This window comes from Phasianus colchicus, chromosome 1, assembly GCF_987193195.1.
Source record: "Phasianus colchicus chromosome 1, bPhaCol1.hap1.1, whole genome shotgun sequence".
Taxonomy (NCBI): domain Eukaryota; kingdom Metazoa; phylum Chordata; class Aves; order Galliformes; family Phasianidae; genus Phasianus; species Phasianus colchicus.
In genome coordinates this window covers 37,529,772-37,547,195 of record NC_143436.1, presented here as the reverse complement: position 1 = coordinate 37,547,195, position 17,424 = coordinate 37,529,772, and the positions used below count along the sequence as shown (strand labels likewise).

General features: G+C 39.3%; 1 protein-coding gene across 1 annotated transcript in view; it reads right to left on the bottom strand.

Annotated features, from left to right (window-relative positions):
• Positions 1-17,424, bottom strand: part of TRHDE (thyrotropin releasing hormone degrading enzyme) — a 208,174-nt gene that overhangs the window by 58,024 nt on the left and 132,726 nt on the right. Inside the window, exons 8-9 of the mRNA XM_031589702.2 lie at positions 15,983-16,048; positions 13,720-13,907 (exon numbers count right to left, since the gene is read on the bottom strand). Of these exons, the coding sequence (XP_031445562.2) occupies positions 13,720-13,907; positions 15,983-16,048 (254 nt within the window). The remainder of the gene's footprint in view (positions 1-13,719; positions 13,908-15,982; positions 16,049-17,424) is intronic.

The window sequence follows — 17,424 nt, the reverse complement described above, 5'->3', positions numbered from 1 at the left end:
ACTTAAAATTGCATGACAGGATGAATAAGAAGTTTATATTCTAGTCTTGAAAGATGCTAGCACTTTCTGATGGTGAACCTCTTTACTTGCAGTTCTGCCTCAATCCAGCTGCTAATTTTATATATTCTTCTATTATGTATGATTTCATTTAGAAATTCATGTTCAAAAATGCAATCATATTGGTATAATGTAAAATAAGGCTTGATTGTTGTTTCTAACAGAAACTATTTCTAGGATAGATAATGGATTGTGTGCTTTTTTTTTTTTTCTTCTGTATTTCTAAATACAAATGTATGGAAGGAAAATGATTTTCAGTGTCAATATGGTATTGCTGAAAGCACCAAACAGATCATGTATTTTAATATTATCACTGACACTAGAATTAATCTGTAGACAGAGCAGTAATTACTATGTTTAACAGCAACATATTAGAGATGGAGATTTTGTGGTTCTCCTTCACATTGCCATAGACATAATCATTCCTGGATTTTACAAGAATCTATGGAATACTTTTCAGCTATAAATAAGTACTACAGTTAGAACAGGGAAAACAATCTATATTCTTCAGGATATTTAAGCCAAATATAATTCCCTTACTAGTGCAGTGAAACCAGTAATTCCTACACACAAATGTTTCAGTGCCCTTAGCACCATCATGAAAGAACCCATGTGCGTCTCTGTGCTTTGAGATCGCCTTGTGATGAAAGCCCATGTATTCTGTTAGAAAACAGCTACGTGTCTTTGGCCATCCTAGATAAACCCTACTCTCCCTTGGTAACTAAGGGTCAAGGTAATTTAAATGAGTTTATTTCAATTAAATTATTCAATCTGAAAAGAATTACGTTGTCTGAAAATAACATACTACTATCTTATAATTACAATTATTGAATCAAAGAATCACCAGTTGGCTTAGTTTGGCAGGGACCTTAAAGACCATCCAGTTCCAACCCCCTGCTGTAGGTTGGTTGCCACTCACTGGAACAGGCTGCCCAGGGCACCATTCATCCTGGCCTTGAACCTAGGGGTGGCGCATCCACAGCTTCCCTGGACAGCCTATGCCAGTATCTCACAACACTGAGTAAAACATTTCCACCTAACATTTAACCTAGATCTCCTCTCTTTTCGTTTAAAACCATTTCCCCTAAACCTATCACCTGCAGGCTGTGTCAGTGTCTCTTCACAAGTGCTAGATGGCCACAGTAAGATCTCCCCAGAGGCGTCTCCAGGCAGAACAAGCACAACTCCCTCAATGTGACTTCATAGGAGAGGTACTCTGGCCCTTTGATCATCTCTGTGATCCTCCTCTGGACACTCTCTGACAACTCCACATCTTTCTTGTGCTGGGGTCCCAAGCTCGGATGCAGTATTGCAGATAAGGCCTCGCGAGGACTGAGTAGAAGGGACAATTTTCTCGCTGAACCTTTACAAACTTATGTGTAGTTTTAGCTTAACATTTCATACCAAAACAAATTACAAAGAAAATGGTTATAAATGTTAAGGGGCTCTTTAAAACTGACTCATTTCAGTGTCAGCACCAGTACAGTACCTTACTGAATTTAGAAAAATGTTGTGGGCAAAGAACAAATACTACAAATTCTTTCTTCTCCCTACGTAACCTCTTTACATCAGAACACAAAAGGCTTCATTTTTGAAAATGACAAGCAATTTTGGGTGCTGAGTCAGAGACAGATAGAAAGAAGCTGTTTTTAAGGAGTTTTAAGTGTGTACTCCAACAGCTGCCTCTTTACCCTCCAGTAAAAGCTCTTCATCTCTCTCTGCAGCACCCTGTGTAAGGTCTTGCTCCAGTGTAAAATGTCCTTGCAGAATTGCACACGTGGTGCTGACCATGCAACCTGCTGTCTCTGTGCTGTACTTTACTCAAGAGCATACAGAGCGCAGATCTGAGACATCTGAACATTATGATGAGTGGAAGGATGTTTTATGGGATGAGTAGGAACTAGTACTGCCTATGATACCCTTGTCAGCTACAGGAATAGGAGTAGCATCAGGAATATGAGTAGCATCTATGTCTATTGTCCTCCAAGATGTTTACAGAAAATCAGGTCCAAGCATTTTTTGGCGTGTTCAAATATTTGACTTTGATTTTTACCCAGAACATTATGAGTTTAAGCAAGATTAAAATATAATTCCTATGGCAGTTTCTGCTTCCTCAGTAAATTTCCCTAACAACCTCCAACCAAAATATCTTCTCAATAAAATCTGAGATTCTATTATTGACCCTGAAGGCTCAAATACAGAGATAACTTCCCTAAGAGATTTTTTTCCCCTTAAGACTGCAACAGGAAGAAGCAGTAAAAAATGAAGCATACAAGTTATTTCATCAAACCCAAAAAAATATGATACTCATCCACCTTCATCATTCCCATTACCTTTCCGTCATTCAACCTTTCTTTACTTTAATAAAGCCACTAACCTGACTGCCTTCATTTCCCTGGTTCTCTGCATTTGCCAAGTACAGCTCCACCATTTTAATGCTCCAGGCTGTGCCTTGCCACACTGCATTCCCTTTTCTTCTCCTTGAATGTTGGGCAGCTCTCCACTAACACTGTCACCCCAATTCTTTGATTCACCTTCTCATCTTGCTCTGAATTAAAATACATTGCTTGCACTCAAGTACATACTCCTTTTCTCACTATGAAACCGATCTAATTAATGTGTGTTAATTAACTTGTTTGGGTATCTAGCAATTCCCAGGAGTCAGTATAAGCAAATAAGATGAGGAAAGGGACATAGTAATAAATATAAATAATAAAATACACCAGCAGCTTTTCATTGTCAGCCTAACTTCTGCCAGGATATGAGTGTTGCCACCACAAAGGAAGCAATGACACAATATCCCATTTTTATCTTTTCTAGCATTCAGCAAATTATAACACTGAATGCTGCCTATATTCTGCACATCAGAGCAGCTTGGATGTTTGCCTAATGAAAGTGTTTCTCATAGACAGAAGCTGTGAATTAGTTTTGGAAATAAAGTGTTAAATTAAAATTGGCATTTCTGAGATCTTTGCTAGCAGCAAAATCTTCCTTAAGATACATCAGCACACAAAAATGCATGAACACATTTTAAAAGCGCTCTCTATTCTGATTTAATAATACCGTTACAATGAGAAGAGGCTTCAAGAAACAAAGGGGCAAGACACAAGACCGAGGACCCTTCGTTGTCTTTCAAATGAAAATAAATAAACAGACAAATAAATAAATAAATGAAATTTTGCAGCAAGCTAAATGTGAGCTACAACTATTGGGCTAGCAACTGCAATCATCCAAAAGTAAGAACAATGCTCCCACAGGTGCCCAAGGCAAGCAGGGTTCCTCTGGGTTCCTCACAGAAGCAGTGCTATGTCTGCTGGTTTTGAGGAAAAGGACTCTACAGGCATGTGCTCTGTCAGGTTGCTGGGATTAAGGTCCCTAAACATAGTGAAGGATAAAATCTGCTGGTGTCATAGAGCTGTACCCTACACTAGTGTACACGTAAAAAGAAGGAGCTCCCCATGCTTTTTCACTCTTCTGTAAGAATAAATATTTTCAAGCACCTGCTTGACCATAAAAAAAAAAATGGTTAAATCAGTATCTGGCTGCGCTCACACACAGTGCTGTGCTTCACTAAGGCCTGTTGATTTTTAATCATTTTTTGATCTTACAATTTCCTCTGTCTCTACTACGTAAAGTACATTCTTCTACCCAATCCCTTCATTGTTACTATAGCTGATAAAGAGACATTCAGGTTAGACAAGATGAACCAGAGTACCACATCTACTCCCTAGGTAACAACACACAAGTGTTTCCTAGTAGAAATGCTGATGTAAGCTTATTCTTTCAGGTGTAGCAAAAAGGAAAGATTCAACAAGAAAACACTCAAAGAACATGAGAAAATGGAGGATTAGAGAATATTTCCCCGAGATGGGGAGGTCTTTCCACTATGAGAAAATATTTGGTAAATAAATCCTCTGCTTATAAAACAATATGGTCCATACTTCTGTTCCTTTTAAACACATTATAAATACTACATATGATACATTATTCCACAATTGCTATAAGACGTTTATGTTTAACCAACCCTTCACCTGATAAGTGGACAGTGCATTTTTTCCCATTTCTGTTCATTATATCGTTATGCCAACAAGAATACTCACAGCAATATCTAAACACAGCGAGGCTTTCACTATTCAAATAATTACCAGTAAAGGGATAAGCACAGCCTTTTTCCACAAAGCCTGCATATATGAGCTTTGTGTAAGAAATTCAGAAGAGAATTGAAGGGAAATAATTCTGCAGTTTATCATTCATCTTCAAGTGGAGTGACTGCTAAGCATCTCTGCTGCCAGTTGTTATTACTACATGGTGCTAGATGCAGGAATCCAGTTTTGTTAGTCATGTCCCTGTCTTGTACCATTCCACTAAATTTTCCCTTGACCAACCACATGGAGAAAGGCACCAAGGATAACTGCACTTCAGCACATATGAATACGTTGTCCACATCCCAGTTTGTACCTTTTTCTTTTTTCTCTTTCCTCACAGCTAGCTCTATTCAGTGTCTAGCAAGACATTTTCCCTTGGTACCTTATCATGAACAAGCAAAGATTGGCTACAGAAGTAGTGTGCATGATAAGAACTCTATACAAGTTAATATTAGCTCAGCAATGTGAACTTAATTATACTGATAATATTGAAAAGGTTATTTCTCTTCTTTTGAGGAGACAAGCTCTTCATATTTTTAAAATACAAAACATATTCATAACCAAAAAGCTCTTGTCTACTCTTCAATACAGTGTATAAATGGCTTATGGATTTCATCAAAGCTGATTAGTTCATTGTCTAGACCACAGATTATTTTTCATAAGATTTCTTGTCATATCTGTGAGCCATTCTTGCAATGATGGATGAGTCTGGTGTCTTAAAATCATAACTTTCTCTGTCAGGAGAGAAAACCACTGAACCCTGTCAGATGGAATATCACCTCATCCCCTGTAGCCTCACATGATGTAAGTGAATAATCCATTCTCAGAGAGGTGTACATGAGTGCAGGATGGAACCTACACATACCAAAAGGATTGTTACTCAGGGGAAGAGTATGAACTACACATCTGTTATTGGAGTTTTAAATTTTTGCTTGGATAAACTGAAATTGCAGCTGAACTGTTCTACTGCAGACTTCGATGTTTAAAATAAAGCTCGGTGACTTCGTCCCTTTTGAGGAATGTTATTCCTAGAAATGGTATCTGTCGTTGTTAGCTTTTTTCTTCACAAAATAAAAATGCTTATGATGTAAAGGTATGACTGTCAAGAAAAATCTATGCTCAGTTTACAAATAAGTGAAACTGTGTACCTTCTGTAATTTGAAGCTAAGCATTAGTGCTTGCAATGCCATACAGTCAATTCTAGGCATACAAATAAATCACAGTAGATGCATATGTGTGTATCTTGAAGCATACTTTTTTGCAGTTGCAGGGAAGACAATTTCAATTATACAAAATGTGGAAAAATCAACTATTTTTAAAATTAAGTATATTTAATCATTCTCTTCCACAGTAAAATTAAAGACACTTATAGTAATGGATTAGAGGTAAGACACTATCAAAGGTATCAACAGTTTTTATTTTAACTATTTCTCATTCAGAAAAAACTGCCTGCTCATGTGCATGCCTCTATAAGATTTTAGGGAAAAAAATGGAATGTGCTACTTTGAATTTCATTTTAATAGTTAATTGCTGCATAAATATATAACATGCATAAAAGCACAGAGATTTTATAGAAGTTATATAATTCTGAATATTCATTTACCTCTTGAACTCCAGCAGTTTAGGGCCATGCTCACCATCCTCTGGTGCAGACCCTGTCCCCAGCCCCCAGCTGCCCTCCCCTGACACAGCTCCATGCCGTTCCCTCGGGCCCTGTCGCTGTCACACAGAGCAGAGCTCAGCGCTGCCCCTCCGCTCCCTGTGAGGAGCTGCAGCCGCCATCAGGCCTCCCCTCGGCTCCTCTGCTCTGCGCTGAGCACACCAAGGAACCTCAGCTTCTCCTTGTATGTCTTGCTGCCAAGCCCTTCTCCAATTTTATATCCTCCATTGGATGCTCTCTAATAATTTTAAGTCCTTTTTTCATTGTGCTGCCCAAAGCTTTCTAAAGGAAAGCAAAGTTAAATTTGCCTAGAAAGGGACTTCACAGCATTGCTTTTAAGGTAACAGAACCAACAGAATCACAGGAGTTGGAAGAAACCTTTGAAGACCATTTAGTCCAAACCCCTGCCAAAACAGGTACCTTACATCAGTTTGCACAGGTAGGCATCCAGACAGGTGATGAATATCTCCAAAGAACCTCTCTGAGCAGCCTGTTTCAGTGTTCCGTTACCATGACTGTAAAGAAGTTCTTCTGTATTTTAATACAAAACTTCAAGCTTTGGCCACAAGAACTTGTCCTATTGCCATGCATCACCAAAAAGAGCCTGGCTTCATCCATTTGCCTCCCTCCCTCCTTTAGTTATTTATAAACATTTATCAGATCCCCTCTCACTCTACTTTTCTCCATGCTGAACAGATCCAGGTCTCAGCCTTTCCTCCTATCAGAGATGCTTCAGGCCCTTTATTATCTTTGCCGCCCTCTGCTGGACTCCCTCTAGGAGATTCCTGTCGTTTTCGAACTGGGGAGCCCAGAGCAGTATTCTAAATGTAGCCTCATCAAGGTAGAGTAGAGGGGAAGGATCAGCTCCCTCCATCTGCTGGCCATGCTCTTTTTAATGCACCCATTTATTGCTGTGCCATGCTAAACTACAACCCCACCTCTGGATGATTTATGACTGTGCGGCAGATGCATGCTTTAAGAACCTTCCCTTGAGCCTTCCAGTACATATTCTGTTGTCTATTTAGATGATAAACTCCTGGAAAGGCTTGCACCAGTACATTTTGCTGTGTTTTGTACAGTCCTACTATTTACAGTGTTTAAAATTATAATCATGATTAATTGATAGATAAACTATCCTAACAAAGTCAATGTCACGTGCTCTGCAAGAGCAGAGCCCCAAATGTGGCATAAATGCAATCTGATCCCCACTGTTTGTAGTGACTATTATGGCTCCCCAGGAAGCCATCCATCTAAGGCTGAATTCATGGGTCACAGAGGGAGTCTGAACACTGACTTTACTGCACTAAGAGATAGGCTGCTGACACATAACCCCCAAGCCTGCAGCCTCACGTTACATACATCTCTGTGCCTCCCATAACACCTATCTGAGTTATCTGGTTCCACCAAAGCCTTGCAATTCCCTGATCATAATGACCAGCAAGACTCACACAGGACACTGCTCTAAGTGTCCATCAGAGTCTTTTTTCAATTCCAGTTATTGCCCCACATTGTGTACTTGCAGAAAAGTTAGCCCCTTTTATTATTTCACACAAGATCCAGTTCTTGCAAAGTCAAAAAAAAAAACTGGAGCAATATATCACGAATTATCAGATGACATCCCATTAGTGTGATTTTCCCTGTCTACCACTTTCACAAGAATAAAAAAAACAGTGAGTTTTTCAATGAAAAAAAAAAAAAAGAAAGAAAACAACAACAACAAAAAGAACTGCTGACAGAAAGATTAAATTCATTTTGAGTCTGTCAATCTTGCTTTTCCACTTAATTCGATGGTAGGAAAGGACATTTAATGACATGAGGGCATTGTGCATATCAAATCACATGCGCACCAGTGAATGGTAAGCTCATTTTTCTAACACCTTAGACTCTTATTTATAACTAAGTCATAGGACTTTAATATAAAATGGTGAGTGACTTTTTGAAAGATGGATGGAATAGGAAAGTTTCATCTTTTGCTAAAAGCATATGGCTCCTGCTCTTTGCTTTTTATACTTATGTAAAATGACTTTCAAATAACTAACTGGGAGGTAGCAAACTAGCTCCATCATTTGACTTTCTGGAGTAAAAATTTTATCTGCAAAGCCTTCCCTGGGCTAGCAACCTCTCTCATTTGAGGTTAGAATACCATGGAAGCACAGAGAAAAGCAAATCTGAGGCAGGAAGAAGACAGTAAACAGACTTGCCAAAGAAGATACACATATGTACTGTATTGTCTATTTGGACAATAAGCCAGAGCCCATTCTGATACTTCCTTTTTCTGTGCTCTACATTGAACTGAATTTCACATTGTTAAGAACTTCCAATTATAATAAAATTTTTAGGCAAAATCACCTAAGGACTCAACATACCTTTCTCTGTTGGTGCAGAACACTACCCATCCACATTATCTCCAAATAACAGTTTGAAGTTTCATAAAAAGAAGTGTCAGGTGCTTGCAGTGGGTCACTTTTAAAAGTGACCAAGGCTCCCCTCTGCCAGCCTGACAGGTAGTCTCAAGATGTCTACTGCCTCCTGGAGCCAAGATTCGAAACATTGATGAAAGGGTGTCACAGTTCACCAAGAGCACAGACAACTATCCCCTATTGCTGTTCCACGTGGGTACAAGCAATGCTGGAAGGCAGAATGTGAGAAGAATCAAAGACGACTATAAAAGCCCTGGGAGCACAACTGAAAAACAGTGGAGTCCAGGTTATCTTCTCTTCCTTTTTACCAGTTGGAGGAAGGAGGGAAACCAGGAGTAGATGCATAATACACATAAGTCCTTGTTGTGTGGCTGGTGCCATCGTAAAGGTTTAGGGTTTTATGATAATGGGACTTTCTACGAAGATTATAAAATATTAGGGAGGGATGGCATCAGCCTGTCTAGGAGGGAAAGGGCATTTTTTGAGAACAGGCTGGCTAACTTAGTGAAGCGTGCTTTAAACTGAAGGAATCGAGAGGCAGGGTACATAACAGCAATGCTATTGCAACAGACTGAGGAATGAGCCAAGACAACAGTAACAAATGTTTCTTAGCTGCCTCTAATGACAAAAGCCAGACGGCTATCCACCTCGAGAGTGAGTATTCCTACATGAAATCTACTATCCCTGTAGGGATACCTGCACCCTCTTCCCTAAAGTGCCTGTATACTAATGATGCAGCATGGGAAATAAACAGGAAGATCTAGAAATGTGTGCAATCACAGAGCCATAATATCATGATCCTGGAGACATGGTGGGACAGCTTGCATGACTGGAATGCTGTCATGGATGGCCACATCCTTTTTAGGGAAGGATAGGCTGGTGACAGGCTACCTAGACTTCAGCAAGGCCTTTGACATTGCCCTCCCCAGTATTCTCCTAGAAAAGCTGGCAGTCCATGACTTGGATAGGTGCACTCTTTGCTGGGTAAAGAACTGGCTGGATGACCAGACCCAGAGAGTGGTAGTGAATGGAGTTAAATCCAGCTGGCAACCGGTCACCAGTGGTGTTCCCCAAGGGTCAGTACTGGGGCCTGTTCTGTTGAGTCACCAATCCTGGAGGAGTTCAAGAAACATTTAGATGTTGTACTAGGGGACATGGTTTGGTGGGGAAATATTGGTGGTAGGTGGATGGTTGGACTGGATGATCTTGGAGGTTTTTTCCAGCCTTGGTGATTCCATGATTCTATGAAATGGTGGAGTTGCTCTCTATGTGAGAAAGCAACTAGAATGTATCAAGCTCCAACTGGGGGTGAATGATGATGGAGTGGAGAGCTTGAAGGTGAGAATTAAGGGGCAGTCTAATATGGGTGACACTGTTGTGGGTGTGTACTATAGGCTACCTGATCAGAAGGAGGAAGTTGATAAGGCCTTCTACAAACAAATGGAAATATCCTCATGATTCCAGACACTGGTTCTTAGGGCAACTTCACCCATCCTAATATTTGTTGGATTAGGAACATGATCAGGCATGCACGACTGTGCAGGAGGTTTCTGCAATGTGTTGAAGGTAATTTTCTAATGCAGGTGGTGGAGAAGCCATCAGGGAGAGGTGTGCTGCTGGACCTTGTTCTTACAAGGAAGGGTTAGTTGGAGATGTGAAAGCTGGGAGCAGCTTGGGATGCAGCGATTATGAGATGGTGAAGATCAAGATCTTGTGTGGAAGAAATAAAGCAATAAGAAGGAGTGCAATTCTGGAATTCAGGAGAGACAACTTCAACCTCTTCAAGGACCTACTTGGAGGTATCCTACGGGCTAAGAGCACTGGAGGGAAAGGGAGCCCATGAGAGTTGGTCAGCACTAAAACATCACTTCTTCCAAGCTCAAGATCAGTGAATTCTTAAGAGTAAGAAATGAGGGAAAGGGATGAGAAAATCCTTGCTCATCCATACAGGCAGGATGTGCAAGGAGCTAATGGATAACAAAAGAAAGAAGAAGGTTCACAAAAAAAGGGCTTGTCCACTTGGGAAGAATGTTGTTAGGGCATGTAAGTGTGCAATGAGAAAGGCTAAGGCCCACTCAGAATGTAGTCTGGCAAAGGAAGTAAAGGAGAACAAGAAAAGGTTTTTAAGTATGTCAACAGTAAAGGGAAAACTACAGAAAATGTCAGTCTGCTACTAAATGAGGTGAGTGCCCTGGTAAGAAGGGATGCTGAGAAGGTGGTGATACTGAATGTCTTCTTTGCTTCTGTCTTTACTACAAAGACTGCCCCCTGGGAATCCCAGATTCTGGAGATAAGAGAGAGAATCTGGGAAATTGAAAACTTCCTTTTGGTCAAGCAAGATATGGTCAAAGATCTTCTATCCAAAATATCCAAAATCAATGTACACAAATCCATGGGCCCCAATGGGACACACCCATGTGTGGTGATGGAGCTGGCAGTGAGGACTGATGAATCACTGTCTATCATCTTTGGAAGGTCTGGGAGAACAGGAGAGGTGCCCGAGGACTAGAGGATAAACAATGTCATGCCAGTGTTCAAAAAGAGCAAGATTGACTAACTGGGAAACTACAGGCCAGTCAGCCTCACCTCCCTCTCTTGAAAGGAGATGAAACATCTTATTCTGCATACCATCTCAAAACAATTGGAAGAGAAGAAGGTTAGCAGTAGTCAGCATGGATGCACCAAGGGGAAATAGTGCTTGATCAACTTGATAGCTTTCTATGATGTTATTATTGGCTGGGTAGAAGGGAGAAGTAAATCTTGCCTTTAGAAAGGGTTTAATACTGTATCCAACAGCATCCTCGTAATTAATCTCAGAAAGTGTGGGACAGATGAGTGGATGGTGAGGTGGGTTGAGAGCTGGTTGACTGGCATGGCTTAGAGAGTTGTGATCAGTGGTATAGAGTCTAACTGAAGACCTATACCTAGTGGTGCTCCCAACAGGTTAGTGCTGAGTCCAGTCTTGTTCAACTTCTTCATCAATGACTTGGATGATGAGATGGACTCCACCCTCAGCAAGTTTGCTGATGATACAAAGCTGGGAAGAGTGGCTGACATGCCAGCAGGCTGTGCTGCTATTCAACAGGACCTAAACAGTCTGGAGAGTTGAGGAGACAGGAATCTTATGAGGTTCAACAACAGCAAGTGAAGAGTCCTGCACCTAGAGAGGAACAACCACATGCACCAGCAGGGTTAGAGGATGACTTGCTGGACAGGTACTCTGCAGAGAAGGACGTAGGGGTCCTGGTGGATAACAGGCTGGTCATTAGCCAGTAGTGTCCCATTGTGGCCAAAAAGGCTAATGGTATCTTGGAGCGTATTAAAAAGAATGTAGCCAGCAGGTGGAGGGAGGTGATCCTCCCCCTCTACTCTGCTCTGGTAAGGCCACATCTGGAATATTGTGCAGAGTTCTGGGCTCCTCAATTCAAAAAAAGACAGGGATCTCCTAGAAGGAGTCCAGTGGAGGGCAACAAAGATAATAAAGGACCTGAAGCATCTCTCATATGAGGAAAGGCTGAGAGACCTAGGTCTGTTCAGCATGGAGAAAAGAAGACTGAGAGGGGATCTGATAAATATTTATAAATATCTAAAGTGCGGAGGGTAATTTGATGAGGCCAGACATTTCAGTGGTGTGTAGTGATAGGACAAGGAACAATGACCAAAAATTTGAACATAGGAAGTTCCACACAAATACATGGAAGAACTTCTTTACAGTGAGGGTGACGGAGCACTGGAACAGGTTGCCCAGGGGGGTTCTGGAGTCTCTTTGGAGATATTTAAGACCCATCTGGATGCTTACCTGTACAACCCACTGTAGGGAACCAGCTTTAGTGAGGAACTGGACTCGATGTTCTCTAGAGGTCCCTTCCAACCCCTGCAATTCTGTGATTCTGTGAATTCTGAATTAATGTCACGTGTGAAAATAAAACTATTAAGAGTCTACTTCTCACTCTAATATTCTACCATACAAAATGCTTTCATGCCCAGTAGTCTTTACTCATGAATTACAGTAGCAGTTAATACAATCAATGCTGAATACCTGACAAAGCTGTTTAAGAATATCTCCACAATACTTAGAAGGCTTAACATCTCTATTAAAAATATATGTAAATATGTAAAATTATTAATATCTGTTTTCTGAGTAATAAATCCACTAATATTTTATATGGAAATACATGGGTGCAGAAATTAAATTCTTAAGTGAAGCTTAAGAACTGCTGCACTGAACTGTGAGTCAAGATCATTCATTTCCAACTGTCTACAGTAACTTGTTTTATATAGTATTAGAGGTCCCTTCCAGCCCCTAAAATTCTGTGATAGTATTCACAATCAAACTCGTTTCAGCCCAGGACTTAAACATATGCTTAATACCATACTAGATTGTTCCAATGCAGCCAGAAAAAAAAGTAAATTAAAAAAAAAAAAAAATTACTGTGCCATGTTTGAGTTCTACAGTATTTGTTTTATAAAAAACCAATGAGTTAGTTATAAATATTTCCCAATATATGTTATTATATTTTTACGCAGGAATATTCTATAAACTTCAGATGCATCAAGCAAAATTCAGTATTAATTATTTAAATCTATGGGACAAACATGGAGAACTCAAGGTTCAGAGCATGCCTTCTCACACACTAAACAAGAAGCAGTGAATGTGGAAGCTTCTAAGCATGAATTGTTATTCTCTACAAACAGCTCTAACTGCTTGGCATTAAAATATCACAGTAGAAATGCTTTGAACAAGATGAGTATTCTCCAGTGTGATCAAGGAACATCACTTTGTTCCTGGGAAAAAGGAATGGAGTGGAGTCACCTGAGAGTGGCAAGGAATCAATCTAAGAAGTCAAGAAAGGAGAGAGGTGGAGATGTGTCAGTGCTTCCTGATTTTGGTCAGTGGACCTGCGAACCTGCAGAACTAATTCAGTTGATTTAAAAAAATGGAACAACTGGAACTCCCTGTCATGTATAGCAGTCCAGCATAGCTCTTGACTGCTTCCCATGTCAAGTGATGTATCTAGCAATATGCAGTTACATCTTCCTACTTAACCTATAAGTGTGAAGATGTCTAATACAAGCAATTCTTAAAAAAATATCAGACCTTCCAACCATATTCCAAGTTATTTCATGAAGTGTGACAAAATCAAAAAAGGTGAAGAGGAAACAGATGCATGACATAAGACTGCATAGAAGTCAGAGATAGAGCTGTCAGAATGCAAATGGACTCATTAAAACTTTATCTTGTTCCATCATTCTAATGATTTTGGTCAATTCTTTTAACTAGCCTAATCTTTAACAAAATTCAAATGGAAGTGACAAAACATGCTACTAATTCCATGCAAAGCACAGCTTTCTGCAGAGGCAACTCTTCAAAAATACACAAAAAAGCACATAAACTACTACAGATTCTTGAAAGATATTCATTGAGAAATATAAGTACCTGTTGTCTCCAAGGCCAGAATCCTTGGTTTTAGTATCACTATCATAAACAAAACGCTCTTGGGAGATTACTATGACATTGTCCGTAGTTTCGTTTCCCAAGATGGTGATAACAGGATAACCCATCTGTAGTGTCCATTGATCCATTACTTCTTGGATATTTACAGACTTTCCAACCCTTTTTAAAGCCTTCAAGAAAAAAGAAAAGTTTTGGTATGCTGAAGCAGAACCACAATCCAACGTGTAAAAGTTTTTTTTTTTTCGTCCTAGAAAAATATAATTAATTTCAGTGGTTTCATAACTATCACACATGCGCGCACACCCACATTTATAATCAGTAAATATACACAAACTATAACATTTCACCAACACTGTCTGTGTATCTTAAGTATCAAGCAATCTTCCATAGAGAAAAGTCAACATTTTTCCAAATCATTAGAGCACTTTTTCTGGAAAGAAAGAAACAATCCACTTTATAGGGTGTTTACAAGCACCACAGAAGTACTGGGTGTCTATTTCCAGATGATATTCTTGACCAGACAATGTTAAAAAAAACCACATATTTTTAACAGTATTTGTGCGGGTATTTGCAATAAGGCACATTTCAAAGTGTTTGATTTCTGAAAATACAGAACTTCTCTGTTCTGAAAATTAAATGTCTGCCCTTATTTGAAAATACTGTCCCTCCTGTCCAAAGTGAGACCATGCATACAACAATATCCCCCAGCTCCTTCAAAAACTGGATGTCATAACACTGTAGGATTAATGTGTTCATATTTGATAGAGTATGTCAATGAACTGTTGCTTTACAGTTAGAATTTCATCTGAAATAAAAAGAGATGCTATAGCTTCATGGGAGATGAGTCTGGATATGAGAATGACAGGCATCAGTTGCTATTCAGTGACAGAAATATGTCTAGCTGAATAGTCCTTGATCACAGACGAATTAACCTCTGATGAATATGAGCAGAAATCAACAAGAAGTCTTCTGAACTGGAGAAGCAATTGCAGTGTATTAGGAACAAAGAGGCTGACAACAAACATGGTTATAGGTGAGAGAAAGAAGTAATTATTAGGCTTAATAATAGTATTAAGCATACAATGTAGCCCTAGTGTTTAGGGTCCAGAATGAAGTCTTGTTTTTGTTCTATTAGGTGTGGGTTCTTCTGCTCTTTCAGGAGTATGATCATCCCCCTCCCCTCTCATTGCTCAGCATTTCCCCAAAGGCTTTACCAGAGGAAGATACCAGAGCTTATCTTAAAGCAGCTAGTGGTTCAGTTTTATCATCTAGTGACTAGTCAATTGAATCATTGTCTATACCCTGCTGATTATATTGACTAGGTTTTTGGAACTCTAGTTGTTCCTATTTAATAAATGTCAGTTGAGATGTCCTACAGCATTCAACACATCTTCACAGAACTGGTACAGACAGAGCAGATATGGATATCTCTTGTAGCTGGAAGACTCGTAGATACCTGCTAATCTAGATAAACATATATATCTTAAACTCCAGCTGGATGCTAGCTTTGGTGTCAGTGGTTATTAGACAGCCATGTTTATATACAGCTTGAGTTGGTACTTGTGCCCAAACTTCCTTTCTGTCCTCTACATTTACTTACACTCTGTCTCTCTTCTGGGGTGTCCAGACTAGCTCTATAGGCAGGTAATCTAGGCATGGTTGGCTCCCTCTTTTGAAATTCAAGCTCTGCCCTTAAACACATACTTCTGGAACTGAGACTAGAAACCAAGTGTGGCTGCAGCAATGAAAGGGAACATGGACATAGAAACTAGAATCCTCTGCAGGACACCTAATGTTACAGTAAATAGTAACCTGTTTAGAGTAAACTTTAAAGCTTTAGTAATTTTTTCTTTCACACAAATCATAACTCCATACAAAAATAAAGAACACAGCTGATGTAAATGCCAAAGCGCAGCATTTTCATGCACTTTCCAGCTTATGGGCCTCAACCTGCTGCCACTAAAGGCAGTGATAGCAGATTCCACAAACTAGCTTTTACTGCACATCAATGACACAGCACAAGCAAGGAAATATATTCTGACGTAATAAAGAACTGAAATACTGAAGAAAGCATATTTCAGTGTTGCCACTCTGTTAACTCTAATGGAATTTCTTTGCATCAATTTTTAAATTTGCTCTGGGGTCTAAAGATCTCATTATGCTCTATTCAGTCCTAAGCTTACCAAGAGAAATACCACAGTATATTCCTGCTTCATCCTCAGTGCAATAGTTTAAAGCATTTTACCTTTGATAGTGTGTTCCAGAGATCATTTCTGGCTGCATTGCCATACTTGTGAATGGTTAAATAGTCCTACAGAAACAAAATAAAAATACAAATCAGTATTACTATACACAAGCCAAACAACTAGAGCTGTGAATCACTGCTAGTATAAGTTAAATCACATTAATGTTTTCATTTGTCAAAAACCTAGAAATATACAATATGTTTATCCTAAGGGAGAAAATAAACAGTTTCTTTAGCTAGTTTACAATGCAAAAAATTGTTGCTAAGAATTTCATTTACAACATTCAGTGTTCTTCTTTTTCTTTGCAAGTCACTCTATAAACTAAAAATTTTCAATACATTTTTTTAATAATTGTCTGTTCTCAGAATGGATTCCTGGGCAATTGTCACAATGAAAAGGAGAAGCTTCGAAACTTAGTTCCAATCACTGTTTGAGACGGGGACATTCTGTGTCTAGTGTTAAAAATATGCTCACTCTGATGATTGCTAGATTTGTAACAGAAGACTTAACTGAGCAATAGGTTATCATCAGAACTACAAACTCTTACATAGAGAGATTCTGGTATTTCAGTGTCCATATACCTAACGTTGGTAATGTAGGATATAACACTTTATCACAAAGGTTCTCCACCTTCACAGTGGAAGAATACAGTGAAAAAGGGCTGGCTGGAACAAAGCAGGTATACATGTGTGTTTTCACTGCATATATAACTGAAGGTTTGAGGGGATAAAAATTGAATGCTTTCACTTATTAACAGTTCCAGTGGCTGAGGGTCCATTCTTCTCCCACAGAAATATAATGCTTGATATGCTATAATCATAACAAATTAACATCCAAAATTAATAGTTTAAGCGTATTACCAAGTTGAGTCTGGGCTATTCAGGCACAAAATGCTTCTTTTTTTTTTACAGTCACCCGGAGAAACAACACTGTTTCCTACCTTCTTCTGTCACTAGACAACAGCTCGTTCATTTGCAGTAGTGAAATTCAGTAGTGACTGTTTGAATAACAGATATTTCCAGCATTTTGATTGGAAGAATTAAATGGGAAAAAAAAACACCACATAACAGAGGTGGTAGATCAATGGATTTTGTTGCACTTGAATTTTCACCATCTTCTTTTTACACAATGGTAAGAGACAAACCCTAATTTACAACACAATGATAGAACTGAGATAAATTTGCTGACTCTGTTATCTGTGCTTCAGTAAAATACTTTGGGAATAATTAGTGTTTGGGAAGCAAATTTTCTGATATACATACTGTAGCACCTGTGACAGATTTAGCTTTTGTCACACGACTCATAGTACAACAGGCAGCAACTCCCACTTAATCACAGGCTAGGAAGGCTAAAAAAGAACACTGACTCTCTAAATGCAGTGCCTAGTCTTCACAATGTCACGAGAATAACTTGGAAGAAAGACAATACAGTACAGGCTGCA